The sequence below is a fragment of the Somniosus microcephalus genome, unplaced genomic scaffold (assembly GCF_052327205.1).
Source record: "Somniosus microcephalus isolate GS21.2 unplaced genomic scaffold, FLI_Smic_1.0 unresolved_chr7, whole genome shotgun sequence".
Lineage (NCBI taxonomy): Eukaryota > Metazoa > Chordata > Chondrichthyes > Squaliformes > Somniosidae > Somniosus > Somniosus microcephalus.
Genome location: NW_028225185.1, coordinates 4,211,404 through 4,227,898, shown reverse-complemented (window position 1 = coordinate 4,227,898; position 16,495 = coordinate 4,211,404). Strand labels below are relative to the sequence as shown.

Genomic DNA, 16,495 nt, shown 5'->3' with positions numbered 1-16,495 from the left:
GGGAGTGGTTGAGGCGAATCGATGCCTTTTAAGGGGAAGCTAGATAAGCACATGAGGGAGAAGGGAATAGAAGGATGCGCCAATATTGAGCTGAGGAAGGGTGGGAGTTGGCTCGAGTGGGCATGGACTGGTTGAGCCGAATGGCCTGTTTTTGTGCTGTGTGTTACATAGAAAAATAGGAGCAGGAGTCAGCCATTCGGCCCTTCAAGCCTGCTCCGCCATTCAATATGATCATGGCTGATCCTCTCTCTCAATACCATGTTCCCGCTCTTTCCCCATATCCCTTGAGGCCTTTTGTGTCTAGAAATCTATCTAACTCCTTCTTAAATATATTCCGTGACTTGGCCTCCACAGCCTTCTGTGGTAGAGAATTCCACAGGTTCACCACCCTCTGAGTGAAGACATTTCTCCTCATCTCGGTCCTAAATGTCCTACCCCGTATCTTGAGACTGTGACCCCTCGTTCTAGACCCCCCAGCCAGGGGAAACATCCTCCCTGCATCCAGTCTGTCTAGCCCTATCAGAATTTTATACGTTTCAATGAGATCTCCTCTCATTCTTCTAAACTCTAGTGAATACAGGCCTAGTCGACCCAATCTCTCCTCATTCGACAGCCCTGCCATCCCAGGAATCAGTCTGGTGAACCTTCGCTGCACTCCCTCTATGGCAAGTATATCCTTTCTTAGGTAAGGAGACCAAAACTGCACACAGTACTCCAGGTGTGGTCTCACCAGGGCCCTGTATAACTGGAGTAAGACATCCTTGCTCCTGTACTCACATCCGCTCGCAATGTTCAGTATAACTCTACGCAAGCTGTGCCTTTCCTCCAGGGAGTGGGTGTTGAAGAGCAACATGCTGATCGCCATGATCATTTACACGTACCTGCGGCTGATCGTGGACCACCACGGAACCCCGCAGCTCCAGTCGCTCCGGCAGAAGGAAGTGGAATTCTGCATGACGCTGCTCCGGGAAAAGGTGAGCGCAAGAAACTGAATTCTCGGACGTGCCTTACACTAGAATCAGGAGCAGGAGTCAGCCACTCGGTCCCTCGAGCCCCCGCTCCGCCATTCAATAAGATCATGGCTGATCATCGACCTCAACTCCACTTTCCCACCAGATCTCCATATCCCTCAATTCCCCCAGAGTCCAAAAATCTCTCGATCTCAGCCTTGAATATACTCAACGACTGAGCCTCCACAGCCCTCTGGGGCAGAGAATTCCAAAGATTCACCACCCTCTGAGTGAAGAAATTCCTCCTCATCTCAGTCCTCAATGGCCGACCCCTTATCCTGAGATTGTGACCCCTGGTTCTAGACTCTCCAGCCAGGGGGGAAACAGCCTCTCAGCATCTACCCTGTCAATCCCCCTCAGAATCTCGTATGTTTCAATGAGATCACCTCATTCTTACCTCCTAGGTCAACAGTGAACAAAGTTCGAAGTTTCCAAATCCCCATCATCCTACCGCAAGTTTACGCAATCCCCTGTCCCCCTCCTGAAGCCGTGCCTCTTGCTGGGCCACGGAGCCACAAGTGCACACTCCAGACGGCGAGGGTTAAACGGCTGTTCGCACGTGGAAGGCATCGCCTGTCCACGCCCCATGTCCGCTCGCCAGCAGTTTCCAGTCGGTTCGAGGGTCACCGGGGAGGGCTGAGGAGTGGGACCCAGGACTGACGTTTTTTTTTCTCTAATGATTACCCCCCCCCCGCCCTCCCCACCTGGCCCAGGGACACTGAGGCTAGTTGTAACAGCCCTGTCGCTGAGATCGGCTAACGGATGGAGAGATTGGTGCGCCGTGCTGCATGCAACACAGAGGGGTGTGTGTCTGGGCCGGCCACTGTCTGTCCTACCCTGGGAGGGTCGATCGATGTGTAAACACTGGTCAGCGGGTTTTTGGGGACGGTCAGTAATCAGGGACTCCGGCTGATTCAGTAATTATTTGTGTTGTCTGAGCTGTCTCATGCCCTGGGACTGTGCAGACAGAATGTCTTGCAGTTGAGCCCTTGAAGGTCAGACCCAGAGAGTTTCTGAGCCACTCGACCTTTAAAGTGTCTGATCGATAATTGCCTTCTCCTTCTAGTTCATGGACTGTACAATGATTGGCCGAGACCTGGTTCGACTACTTCAGAACGTTGCTAGGATACCAGAATTTGAGAAGTTGTGGAGAGACATTCTGCACAGTCCTCAGGCCCTCAGCCCGCAGTTCACAGGTAGGGGTCCGGACTGAGTATTGTGTGGCGGAGGGCAAGGGTTACGTGTTTAAGCTTCCGTTACTGTGAGCCATGAAGATCGCAAGAGAGTTAAACCTTATAACCAGCTGTCAATTGATAGAAGCTGCACCCTCACTGGGATCTCAGTAAAGTGTAGCGTGTGAGAGATTTACGCACTGCCCATTTACACTGTGAAAACTCCCCGCCGGGCAATTCTACATTGTCTCCTTCCGATATTGGGCTGTGCCTGAAGAAAGTATAGAACATAAGGAATAGGAGCAGGAGTCAGCCACTCGGCCCCTCGAGCCTGCTCCGCCATTCAATAAGATCACGGCTGATCATCGACCTCAACTCCACTTTCCCGCCTGATCCCCATATCCCTCGATTCCCCGAGAGTCCAAAAATCTATCGATCTCAGCCTTGAATATACTCAACGACTGAGCCTCCACAGCCCTCTGGGGCAGAGAATTCCAAAGATTCACCGCCCTCTGAGTGAAGAAATTCCTCCTCATCTCAGTCCTAAATGGCCGACCCCTTATCCTGAGACTGTGCCCCCTGGTTCTAGACTCTCCAGCCAGGGGGAAACAGCCTCTCGGCATCTACCCTGTCAATCCCCCTCAGAATCTGATATGACACTGGGGTACAGTCCTGGCGGATTTAGCTGCCAACCTGGTCGGTTGCTCTGAAACAACTGCTCAACTACAGACCGACCGGGAGCCTCGATGCTGAAAGGCAGCGCCTTCGACAACGCAGCACTCCCTCGGTACTGTGATCAAGTGCCAGCTTTGACTGTGGGCTCCTATCCTGGCGTGGTCGGAAACCCGCAATCTTCTGAGTCGAGCGCTACCTACTGAACCAGGCTGCCACATTTGGGGGCAGCTCGGCCACTTCTGAGAGCAGTTTGCAGTGGTCTTTTTCAACAACAAAAGCAATCGTTCCCGGGGTGTGGGCGTCTCGCTGGCAAGGCCGGCATTTGTTGCCCGTCCCTGATTGCCCAGCGGAGTGTCTCGCTGGGCCACTTCAGAGGGGCAGCCACGTTGGTGTGGGTCTGGAGTCACATACAGGCCCAGACCGGGTAAGGACGGCAGGCTTCCTTCCCTAAAGGGACATTCGTGAACCAGCTGGGTTTTTACGACAAGCCGGCAGCTTCACCGTCACTTTTACTGATTCCAGCTTTATATTTCCAGAAAATTAAAAAAAAAAAAAAAAAAAAATGAATTAAATTTAAACTGCTGTGGTGGGATTCGAACTCGCATTAAGAACATAAGATCCAGGAGCAGGATTCGGCCCCTCGAGCCTGCTCCGCCATTCAATAAGATCGCGGCTGATCATCGACCTCAACTCCACTTTCCCGCCTGATCCCCATATCCCTCGATTCCCCGAGAGTCTAAAAACCTATCGATCTCAGCCTTGAATATACTCAACGACTGAGCATTCACAGCCCTCTGGGGCAGAGAATTCCAAAGATTCACCGCCCTCTGAGTGAAGAAATTCCTCCTCATCTCAGTCCTCAATGGCCGACCCCTTATCCTGAGACTGTGCCCCCTGGTTCTAGACTCTCCAGCCAGGGGGAAACAACCTCTCAGCATCTACCCTGTCAATCCCCCTCAGAATCTTGTATGTTTCAGTGAGATCACCTCTCATTCTTCTAAACTCCAGAGAGTATCGGCCCAGTCTACACAATCTCTCTCCATAGGACAGCCCTCTCATCCCAGGAATCAGTCTGGTGAACCTTCGTTGCACCGCCTCCAAGGTAAGTATATCCTTCCTTAGGTAAGGAGACTAAAACTGTACACCGTTCTCTGGATTATTAGTCCAGTAACTTAATCATTACACCACCGTTCTCGGGTTTTGCACAGAAGCTGGTTGACCCAGTATTCGGTTGCCGTGGTTGGTCCTGGCAACAGGGCAAGCTCCGATTCTCTGCTCCGAAATAATATTGATGGTGTTCTTTCTTCTCTCTCCCTCAGGTATTCTACAACTTCTACAGACCCGAACTTCTAGAAAGTTCCTGGCCTGCCGCTTGACGCCAGATATGGAAACCAAACTACTGTTCATGACCTCCAGGGTAAGCCGGAGTCATAGGGTCAGAGAATCATACAACCATTTGGCCCATCGTGCCTGTGCCGGCTCTTTGAACGAGTTTTCCAATTAGTCCCACTCCACCCTGCTCTTTCCCCACAGCCCTGCAAATTTTTCCTTTTCAAGTATTTATCCAATTCCCTTTTGAAAGCTACTATTGAATCTGCTTCCGCCGCCCTTTCAGGCAGCGCGTTCCAGATCATCGTAACTCGCTGTGTAAAATTAATTCTCCCCATCCCCCCTCTGGTTCTTCTGCCAATTATCTTAAATCTGTGTCCTCTGGTTACCGACCCTCCTGCCAGTGGAAACAGTTTCTCCTTATTTACGCGATCAAAACCCTTCATGAACGCCTCTATCAAATCTCCTCTTAACCTTCTCTGCTCTCAGGAGAACAATCCCAGCTTCTCCAGTCTCTCCACGTAACTGAAGTCCCTCATCCCTGGAACCATTCTAGTAAATCTCCTCGGCACCCTCGCCAAGGCCTTGACATCCTTCCTAAAGTGCGGGGCCCAGAATTGGACCCTCCAGCTGGGAACCTAATTTGCCCACAGTAAGCTGCCACATACAGCAATGTGATGATGACCAGATCATCTGCCTTTTATAAAGGTATGGAAAAGGACAGGGAGCAATCTAGAGTAAAAAATACATCATTGGAGGAAGGCAAATTTCAGTGGGTTGAGAACGGATCTGGCCCGGGTAAATTGGAATCAAAGATTGGCAGGCAAAACTGTAATCGGTCAATGGGCTGCCTTTAAAGAGGAGATGGTTCGGGTACAGTCGAGGTACATTCCCACGAGGGGGAAAGGCAGGGCAAACAAAGCCAGAGCTCCCTGGATGATGAAAGAGATAGAGAGTAAGATGAAGCAGAAAAAGGGGGCGTATGACAGATGTCAGGTTGAGAATACAAGTGAGAACCAGGCTGAATATAGAAAGTTCAGAGGGGAAGTGAAAAAGGAAATAGGAGGGACAAAGAGAGAGTGAGAGAATAGATTGGCAGCTAACATAAAAGGGAATTCAAAAGTCTTCTATAGGCATATAAATAATAAATGGGTAGTAAGAGGAGGGGTGGGGCCAATTAGGGACCAAAAAGGAGACCTACGCATGGAGGCAGAGGGTATGGCTGAGGTACTAAACGAGTACTTTGCATCTGTCTTCACCAAGGAAGAAGATGCTGCCATAGACATAGTGAAGGAGGAGGTTGAAGAGATACTGGATGGGATAAAAATTGATAATAGGAGGTACTAGAAAGGCTGGCTGTACTTAAAGTAGATAAATCACCAGGACCAGATGGGATGCATCTTCGGATGCTGATGGAGGTTAAGGAGGAAATCACGGAGGTACTGGCCATAATCTTCCAATCCTGCGGGGGTGGTGCCAGAGGACTGGAGAATTGCAAATGTTACACCCTTGTTCAAAAAAGGGTGTAAAGATAAACCCAGCAACTACAGGCCAGTCAGTTTAACCTCTGGAGTGGGGAAACTTTTAGAAACAATAATCAGGGACAAAATTAACAGTCGCTTGGACAAGTGTGGATTAATTAAGCAAAGCCAGCACGGATTTGTTAAAGGCAAATCGTGTTTAACTAACTTGATTGAGTTTTTTGATGAGGTAACAGAGAGGGTTGATGAGGGTAATGCGGTTGACGTGGTGAACATGGATTTCCAAAAGGTGTTCGACAAAGTGCCACATAATAGGCTTGCCAGCAAAGTTGAAGCCCGGGAATAAAAGGGACAGCGGCAGCCTGGATACGGAATTGGCTAAGTGACAGGAAACAGAGAGTAGTGGTGAACGGTTGTTTTTCGGACTGGGGGAAGGTACACAGTGGTGTTCCCCAGGGGTCGGTTCTAGGACCACTGCTTTTCTTGATATATATCAATGACTTAGGATTGGGTGTACAGGGCACAACTTCTAAATTTGCAGATGACACAAAACTTGGAAGTATAGTGAACAGTGAGGAGGATAGTGATAGACTTCAGGAAGACACAGACTGGCTGGTGAAATGGGCGGACACGTGGCAGATTAAATTTAACGCAGAAAAGTGCAAAGTGATACATTTTGGTAGGAAGAACGAGAAGAGGCAATATAAACTAAAGGGTACAATCCTAAAGGGGGTGCATGAACAGAGAGACCTGGGGGTATATGTGCACAAATCGTTGTAGGTGGCAGGGCAGGTTGAGAAAGCAGTTAAAAAGGCTTACGGGATCCTGGGCTTCATGAATAGAGGTATAAAGTACAAAAGTGTGGAAATTATGATGAACCTGTATAAAACACTGGTTCAGCCTCAACTGGAGTATTGTGTCCAATTCTGGGCACCGCACTTTAGGAAGGATGTGAAGGCCTTAGAGAGGGTGCAGAAAAGATTTACAAGAATGGTTCCAGGGATGAGGGACTTCAGTTACGTGGATAGACTGGAGAAGCTGGGGTTGCTCTCCTTGGAGCAGAGAAGGTTGAGAGAAGATCTGATAGAGGTGTTGAAAATCATGAGGGGTCTGGACAGAGTAGCTAGCGAGAAACTGTTCCCATTGGCGGAAGGGTCGAGAACCAGAGGACACAGATTTAAGGTGATTGGCAGAGGAACCAAAGGCGACATGCGGGAAAAACCTCTTTACGCAGCGAGTGGTTAGGATCTGGAATGCGCTGCCTGAAAGGGCGGTGGAGGCAGACTCAATCACGGCTTTCAAAAGGGAATTGGATAAGTTCCTGAAGGGAAAAAGATTTGCAGGGCTACGGGGAAAGGGCAGGGGGGTGGGACTAGCTGAAGTGATCTTGCAGAGAGCCGGCACGGGCTCGACGGGCCGAATGGCCTCCTCCTGTGCTGTAACCGTTCTATGATTCTAGGTTTAACATAACTTCCCTGCTTTTGTACTCTCTGCCTCTATTTATGAAGCCCAGGATCCCGTCCACTTTGTGTGTTTTCCCCGCCCACCCCACCTCTCCCTCTGACTGGGGTCGGATTCCACTGGCAGGGGCTGTTTTTGGTACCACACCGGAACACAAGAACAGGAGGGGGCCATTCAGCCCCTTGAACTGCTTATCGTGTCTACACACTGTTCCCTTTGGGGAACAGTATGAAGTAGTGGAAGGATTTCTGGCCGCGTTAAACGCTCCTTCCGTGACCGTAACCATCTTCATACCAGCCATTAGGGTGGTTAGTCCTATGGCGGGAGGGTTTTACGGGCTCCCACAACCCATACGAGGGGGGGGGGGGCCACCCACACCCACGGACGCAAGTATCCCGCTGGATGTCAACCCAGAATTTAGAGCCGGAGCTCTGACTCTACTTGCCCGGGACTGTCTGGAGCGGGGTTCGAAACTCTACACCTTCTGGCCCAGCGGCGAAGATGCTACCGCTACGCCAAAGGCCCACTCCTCCCTTGAGCTCGTCCCGCCATTCAGTTAGATCATGACTGATCCTTCTTTAAAAAGATAAGAACATAAGACGTAGGAACAGGAGTCGGCCATTCGGCCCCTCGAGCCTGCTCCGCCATTCAATAAGATCATGGCTGATCTGATCTTGGCCTCAACTCCACTTCCCTGCCCGCTCCCCATAACCCGCGACTCCCTTATCGTTCAAAAATCTGTCCATCTCCACCTTGAATATACTCAATGACCCAGCCTCCACAGCTCTCTGGGGTAGAGAATTCCACAGATTCACGACCCTCTGAGAGAAGAAATTCCTCCTCATTTCCAATTTAAATAGGTGACCCCTTATTCTGAAACTATGCCCCCTCGTTCTAGATTTCCCCACGAGGGGAAACATCCTCTCTGCATCTACCCTGTCGAGCCCCTTCAGAATCTTCTATGTTTTAATAAGATCCTCTCTCATTCTTCTAAACTCCAATGAGTATAGGCCCAACCTGCTCAACCTTTCCTCATAAGACAACCCCTTCATCTCCGGAATCAACCTCGTGAACCTTCTCTGAACTGCCCTGGTGAGACCACACCTGGAGCATTGGGTACAGTTTTGGTCGTCTTACCTAAGGAAGGATATACTTGCCATAGAGGAATGTTCACCAGACTGGTTCCTGGGATGGGGGGATTGTCCTATGAGGACTGATTGAGTAGACGAGGCCTATATTCTCTGGAGTTTAGAAGAATGAGAGGTGATCTCATTGAAACATACAAGATTCTGAGGGGGATTGACAGGGTAGATGCTGAGAGGCTGTTTCCCCCTGGCTGGAGAGTCTAGAACCAGGGGTCACAGTCTCAGGATAAGGGGTCGGCCATTGAGGACTGAGATGAGGAGGAATTTCTTCACTCAGAGGGCGGTGAATCTTTGGAATTCTCTACCCCAGAGGGCTGTGGATGCTCAGTCGTTGAGTATATTCGAGGCCGAGATCGAGAGATTTTTAGACTCTCGGTGGAATCGAGGGATATGGGGATCGGGCGGGAAAGTGGAGTTGAGGTCGATGATCAGCCGTGATCGCATTGAATGACGGAGCTGGCTCGAGGGGCCGAATGGCCGACTCCTGCTCCTAATCCTTATGTTTTTACGTATCTTAACTCCATCTACCTTGGTTCCGTAACCCTTAATCCCCTTACCTAAAAAATCCAGTTCTCAGGTTGGAAGTTTTCAATTGACCCCCAGCCTCGACAGCTTTTTTGGGGGAGCGAATTCCAGATTTCCACCCCCCTTTGTGTGAAGAAGTGCTTCCTGACATCACCCCTGAACGGCCTGGCTCTAATTTTAAGGTTATGCCCCCTTGTTCTGGACTCCCCCCACATCAGAGGCAATAGTTTCTCTCTAACTACCCCATTAATCATCTTAAACATCTCGATCAGATCACCCCTTAATCTAAACTCGAGGGAACACAAGCCTAGTCTGTGCAACCTGTCCTCGTAATTTAACCATTTAGCGGGGCGGTGAGCAGGACGGTGTTGCTGTACCTTTAACAGGACTAGACAGACTAGATGCAGGAAGGATGTTCCCGATGGCGGGGCAGTCCAGAACCAGGGGTCACAGTCTAAGGATAAGGGGTAAGCCATTTAGGACAGAGATGAGGAGGAATTTCTTCACCCAGAGAGTGGTGAACCTGTGGAATTCTCTACCACAGAAGGCAGTGGAGGCCAATTCATTAGATATATTTCTTAAGGCTAAAGGGATCAAGGGATATGGGGAGAAGGCAGGGACAGGGTACTGAATTTGGATGATCAGCCATGATCTCATTGAATGGCGGAACAGGCTCGAGGGGCCAAATGACCTCCTGCTCCTATCTTCTATGTTTCTTATGTAATAATGAGAGGTGGTGGCTGTGGGTGCAGTCCTCGTACTGGCTGACTTGGTGCTCACACAACCGCTGCCTTGTCAGCTGGGGTTTCGCAAGCTCTGAGCACTGCTGGGTGTTACAATGCTCGTTAAGGAGTGCTGTGTACACAAAGACACTTTTGAAATAGATCCAAATTATACAAGAAAAATGCATTCTGTAGTGCTTGGCGCAGCCCAGAGGGCCATTAAATTGCTTTTGTGAATCTTCTCCCCCCTCCCCCCCCAACAGCACTGCAATCCCTTTGCCCCACCATTGCCGGCTGTGTTCAAATCCCTCCATTCCCTCCTCGCCCCTCTCCCTAGCTCTGTAACCTCCTCCAGCCCTACAACCCTCCCAGATCTCTGCGCTCCTCCAATTCTGGCCTCTTGAGCATCCCCTGATTCCCATCGCTCCACCATTGGCGGCCGTGCCTTCAGCCGTCTGGGCCCCGAGCTCTGGAATTCCCTCCCTAAACCTCTCCGCCTCTCTCTCCTCCTTTAAGATGCTCCTGAAATATATTCCACTGAGGAAAAAAGGGTGTAAAAGAAAAGATAGCCATCCGTGGCTAAGTAAAGTAATTAAGGATAGTATCCGACTAAAAACAAGGGCATATAAGGTAGCCAAATCTAGTGGGAGGATGGAAGATTGGGAAGTCTTTAAAAGACAGCAAAAAATAACAAAAAGATTGATTAAGAAAGGGAAGATAGATTATGAAAGTAAATTAGCAAAAAATATAAAAACAGACAGTAAAAGTTTCTATAGTTATATAAAAAGAAAAAGGGTGGCTAAAGTAAATGTTGGTCCCTTAGAGGATGAGACCGGGAAATTAATGGTGGGAAACATGGAGATGGCAAAAACACTGAACAATTATTTTGTATCAGTCTTTACAGTAGAGGACACTAAGAATATCCCAACACTGGACAAACAGGGGGCTCGAGGGGGGGAGGAACTAAATACAATTAAAATCACTAAGGAAGTGGTACTTGGTAAAATAATGGGACTCAAGGCGGATAAATCCCCTGGACCTGATGGCTTGCATCCCAGGGTCTTGAGGGAAGTAGCGGTAGGGATTGTGGATGCATTGGTAATAATTTTCCAAAACTCACTGGACTCGGCAAAGGTCCCGGCAGATTGGAAAACTGCTAATGTAACACCATTATTTAAAAAGGGTAGTAGGCAGAAGGCTGGAAACTATAGACCTGTTAGCCTAACATCTGTGGTTGGTAAAATGTTAGAGTCCATTATTAAGGAGACAGTAACGGGACATTTGGATAAACACAATTTAATAGGGCAAACTCAGCATGGTTTCATGAAGGGGAAGTCATGTTTAACAAATTTGCTTGAGTTTTTTGAGGAAGTAACATACAGGGTGGATAAAGGGGAACCAGTGGACGTAGTGTATTTAGACTTCCAAAAGGCATTTGACAAGGTGCCACACAAAAGATTATTGCTCAAGATAAAAAATCACGGGATTGGGGGTAATATTCTGGCATGGGTGGAGGATTGGCTATCTAACAGAAGGCAGAGAGTTGGGATAAATGGTTCGTTCTCAGATTGGCAACCAGTAACTAGTGGTGTTCCGCAGGGGTCAGTGCTGGGTCCCCAACTCTTTACAATCTATATTAACGATTTGGAGGAGGGGACCGAGTGTAACATATCAAAGTTTGCAGATGATACAAAGATGGGACGGAAAGTAGTGAGTGAGGAGGACATAAAAAACCTGCAAAGGGACATAGACAGGCTAAGTAAGTGGGCAGAGATTTGGCAGATGGAATACAATACTGGAAAGTGTGAAGTTATGCACTTTGGCAGGAAAAATCATAGAGCAAGTTATTATCTTAATGGCAAGAAACTGGAAAGTACTGTAGTACAAAGGGATCTGGGGGTCCTGGTGCACGAAACTCAAAAAGTTAGTATGCAGGTGCAGCAAGTGATCAAGAAGGCCAATGGAATGTTGGCTTTTATTGCTAGGGGGTTGGAATATAAAAACAGGGAGGTATTGCTGCAGTTGTACAAGGTATTGGTGAGGCCGCACCTGGAATACTGCATACAGTTTTGGTGTCCATACTTAAGAAAAGACATACTTGCTCTCGAGTCAGTACAAAGAAGGTTCACTCGGTTAATCCCGGGGATGAGGGGGTGGTCATATGAGGAGAGGTTGAGTAGATTGGGACTCTACTCATTGGAGTTCAGAAGAATGAGAGGCGATCTTATTGAAACATATAAGATTGTGAAGGGGCTTGATCGGGTGGATGCGGTGAGGATGTTCCCAATGATGGGTGGAACTAGAACTAGGGGGCATAATCTTAAAATAAGGGGCTGCTCATTCAAAACTGAGATGAGGAGAAACTTCTTCACTCAGAGGGTGGTAGGTTTGTGGAATTTGCTGCCCCAGAAAGCTGTGGAAGCTACATCATTAAATAAATTTAAAACAGAAATAGATAGTTTCCTAGAAGTAAAGGGAATAAAGGGTTACGGGGAGCGGGCAGGAAATTGGACATGAGTCTGGGTTCGGAATGGTCATGGCCCTGTGGGTAGTGGAGCGGGCCCAGGGGCCGTGTAGCCTTGTTCTGCTCCTACTGTGTTCTAATTCTGTTAGATTTCAGGAGATGGTTTTATTCCTGTTCCTGGCTGGGGTGGAGATCGCCTTTACAGAAGGTAAGTACTGTAGAAAATATAGGGACAGAGTGATCTCCTGGAAGAATTTCGATCGCCTAGATGGGTCGGAGAGGAATTTCCCAGATTTTTTTCTCCCAAATTGGCCATTGGGTCTTTATCTGGTTTTTCGCCTCTCCCGGGAGATCACATGGGTTCGGGTGGATGCAGAGTGATAGAAGATTTGAGGTTAGGATCAGATCAGCCATGATCTTATTGAATGGTGGAGCAGGCTCGAGGGGCCGATTGGCCTACTCCTGCTCCTATTTCTTATGTTCTTATGTTCTTATGTTCTTAAAACCGACCTCTTTGACCAAACTTTTGGTCGCATGTCCTAATATCTCCTTCTGTGGCTCGGGGTCAAGTTTTTGTCTGCTAATCGCCCCTGTGAAGCGCCTTGGGACGTTTAACTACGTTAAAGACGCTGTATAAATGTGAGTTCTTGTTGTTGATGGGCGGTCAGGGTTGCACGTAGACAAGCAAAGCGGCCAACTGCAGCGCAGCAAGATCCCACAAACGGGAATGAGATGAGTGAGCAGTCAATCTCTTTTTTCGGTAAAGACTGAAGGAGGAATGTTGGCCAGGACACCGGGTAAATTCCCCGCTCCTTGTCAAAGTGTCACTTTTGATTAGTCTGAAGCTATAGAACTGTAGAAATGTACCAACACAGGCGGAGGCCATTCAGCCCAATGTGTCTTTGCTGCTGCAATCCCAAACTAATCCCACTGCCCCGCTCTCTCCCCATAGCCCTGTATCAATCCCAAACTAATCCCACTGCCCCGCTCTCTCCCCATAGCCCTGTATCAATCCCACACTAATCCCACTGCCCCGCTCTCTCCCCATAGCCCTGTATCAATCACCAAACTAATCCCACTGCCCCGCTCTCTCCCCATAGCCCTGTATCAATCCCACACTAATCCCACTGCCCCGCTCTCTCCCCATAGCCCTGTATCAATCCCACACTAATCCCACTGCCCCGCGCTCTCCCCATAGCCCTGTATCAATCCCAAACTAATCCCACTGCCCCGCTCTCTCCCCATAGCCCTGTATCAATCCCACACTAATCCCACTGCCCCGCTCTCTCCCCATAGCCCTGTATCAATCCCACTGCCCTGCTCTCTCCCCATAGCCCTGTATCAATCCCACACTAATCCCACTGCCCCGCTCTCTCCCCATAGCCCTGTATCAATCCCAAACTAATCCCACAGCCCCACTCGCTCCCCATAGCCCTGTATCAATCCCAAACTAATCCCACTGCCCCGCTCTCTCCCCATAGCCCTGTATCAATCTCAAACTAATCCCACTGCCCCGCTCTCTCCCCATAGCCCTGTATTAATCCCAAACTAATCCCACTGCCCCGCTCTCTCCCCATAGCCCTGTATCAATCCCAAACTAATCCCACTGCCCCGCTCTCCCCATAGCCCTGTATCAATCCCAAACTAATCCCACTGCCCCGCTCTCTCCTCATAGCCCTGTATCAATCCACAAACTAATCCCACTGCCCCGCTCTCTCCCCATACCCCTGTATCAAACCCAAACTAATCCCACTGCCCCGCTCTCCCCATAGCCCTGTATCAATCCCAAACTAATCCCACTGCCCCGCTCTCTCCTCATAGCCCTGTATCAAACCCAAACTAATCCCACTGCCCCGCTCTCTCCCCATAGCCCTGTATTAATCCCAAACTAATCCCACTGCCCCGCTCTCCCCCATAGCCCTGCATCAATCTCACACTAATCCCACTGACCCACTCTCTCCCCATAGTCCTATATCAATCCCAAACTAATCCCAGTGCTCTCCATCGATAGTCACTAATAAGTGTTTGAAGACCAGGACCTCAAACCCAGCACCAAGCTCATGGTCTACACAGCAGTAGTGATACCCACCCTCCTGTATGCCTCAGAGACATGGACCATGTACAGCAGGCACCTCAAAGCACTGGTGCGGTACCACCAACGCTGCCTCCGCAAGATCCTGCAAATCCACTGGCGGGATAGGCGCACCAACGTCCGTGTTCTCGCTCAGGCCAACAACTCCAGCGTCGAAGCTTTGACCACGCTCGATCAGCTCTGATGGACGAGCCACATCGTCCGCATGCCCGATATGAGACTCCCTACTTGGAGCTCCGACACGGCAAGAGAGCCCCAGGTGGGCAGGGGAAATGCTTCAAGGACACCCTCAAAGCCTCCTTGAAAAAGTGTAACATCCCCACCGACACCTGGGAATCCCTGGCCCAAGACCGCACAAAGTGGAGGAGAAGCATCCGGGAAGGCGCCGAACACCTCGAGTCTCTTCGCCGGGAGCAAGCGGAAGCCAAACGCAAACAGTGGAAGGAGCGCACGTCAACCACCGTCTGCCCCACCTGTGACAGAGACTGTAGGTCCCGCATTGGACTCATCAGTCACCTGCGAACTCATTTTTAATGTGGCAGCAAGTCATCCTCGGTTCCGAGGGACTGCCCAAGAAGAAGGACTAATAAATCCAATGGGGAATTCAGGAGAAACTTCTTTACCCAGTGTGGTAAACCACTGTTATACCTGTCTGTGTCTGTATGTGTATCCCACTAGGTACAGGTCTGGACATGCCTCGGCTGACTCCTCCCACTATTCCAGGTATATAAGTGACTACCTCCCAGTCCCTTAGTATTCTGGACGGGTCGACCACTCGAGACAAGACCTTCATTCTTTAGTTAATAAAAGCCTGATTGTTACTCGCTTAACCTCAGTCTTTTGAGTAATTGATGGCGCTTCACCCAGAGAGTGGTGAGAATGTGGAACTCGCTGCCACAGGGAGTGGTTGAGGCGAATAGTATAGATGCATTTAAGGGGAAACATAGAAGTTAGGAGCAGGAGGAGGCCATTCGGCCCCTTGAGCCTGCTCCGCCATTCAATGAGATCATGGCTGATCATCCAAATTCAGTACCCTGTCCCTGCCTTCTCCCCATATCCCTTGATCCCTTTAGCCTTAAGAAATATATCTAACTCTAAGAAGCTGGATAAACACATGAGGGAGAAAGGAATAGAAGGATATGCTGATGGGTTGCGATGAAGAGGGAGTGGGAGGAGGCTGGTGTGGAGCAGAAACACCGGCACGGACCATGGGCCGAATGGCCTGTTTCTGTGCTGTAAATTCAATGTACCTTAAATATTTATCCACTTCTCTCTGGCTCAATCACTCCCTCTGGCAAAGCATTTAATTCACTCTGTATAAAGAAAGTTCTCCTAACCCCCCTCCTTGCATTCTTGCTGATCACCTTAAAAGGCCGAATGCTCGTCTGACTCCCCATCCAGATGATGTATCCTTTCCCCGTTAAAACCCTTCATAATTCTTTTTTTTTTTAAAAAACCTCTATTAGATCTCCTTTCAGCCGTCTACCCTCTGGTGGGCGTGGCACCAATATCTCGAGCTCTCTTTGTCTTGAACTGCAGGTTCGGTTCGGGCAGCAAAAGCGGTACCAGGACTGGTTCCAGCGGCAGTACCTCTCGACCCCCGACAGCCAGTCGCTGCGCTGCGACCTGATCCGCTACATCTGCGGAGTCGTTCACCCGTCCAACGAGGTGCTGAGCTCGGACATCCTGCCCCGGTGGGCCATCATTGGCTGGTTACTGACCACGTGCACTGTGAGTATACGCAAGACGGAGAGGCGAGGGGAGGGGGTGTGAGAGTGAGAGTGAGAGTGACTTGCATTTGTGTAGCGCTTTTCACCACCTCGGGACGTCCCAAAGCACTTTACAGCCAATCAAAAACTTTTTTTTTCCTGCAGTGTGGTCACCGTTGGGAAACGCGGCAGCCAATTTGCGCACAGCAAGCTCCCACAAACAGCAATGTGATAATGACCGGCTCATTTTTTTTTTTTAGTGATGTTGGTTGAGGGATAAATATTGGTTCCAGGGCACCGGGGAGAACTCACCCTGCTATTCTTCCAATAGTGGCCGTGGGATCTTTTACATTCATCTGAGAGAGCAGACGGGGCCTCGGTTTAACGTCTCACCCGTCGTCATTCTGCCCCGAGTTAACTGACAGTGACCGCACTTCGAAAACACTTCATTGGCTGTAAAGCGCTCTGGGATACTTGCCTTCATTAGCCGAGGCATAGAATATAAGAGCAGGGGGGTTATGATGGAGCCGTACAAAACCCTAGTTAGGCCACAGCTGGAATACTGTGTGCAGTTCTGGTCGCCACACTATAGGAAGGATGTGATTGCGTTGGAGAGGGTGCAGAGGAGATTCACCAGGATGTTACCTGGGCTGGAGCGCTTCAGCTATGAAGAGAGACTGGACAGGCTGGGGTTGTTTTCCTTAGAGCAG

At 49.5% G+C, this 16,495-nt stretch overlaps 1 protein-coding gene across 1 annotated transcript in view; it reads left to right on the top strand.

Annotated features, from left to right (window-relative positions):
• The window catches only part of ints3 (integrator complex subunit 3), a 153,543-nt gene that overhangs the window by 48,581 nt on the left and 88,467 nt on the right, over positions 1-16,495 (top strand). The window contains exons 7-10 of the mRNA XM_085978245.1: positions 830-974; positions 2,077-2,206; positions 4,177-4,274; positions 15,616-15,807. Coding sequence (XP_085834371.1) covers positions 830-974; positions 2,077-2,206; positions 4,177-4,274; positions 15,616-15,807 — 565 coding nt within the window. The remainder of the gene's footprint in view (positions 1-829; positions 975-2,076; positions 2,207-4,176; positions 4,275-15,615; positions 15,808-16,495) is intronic.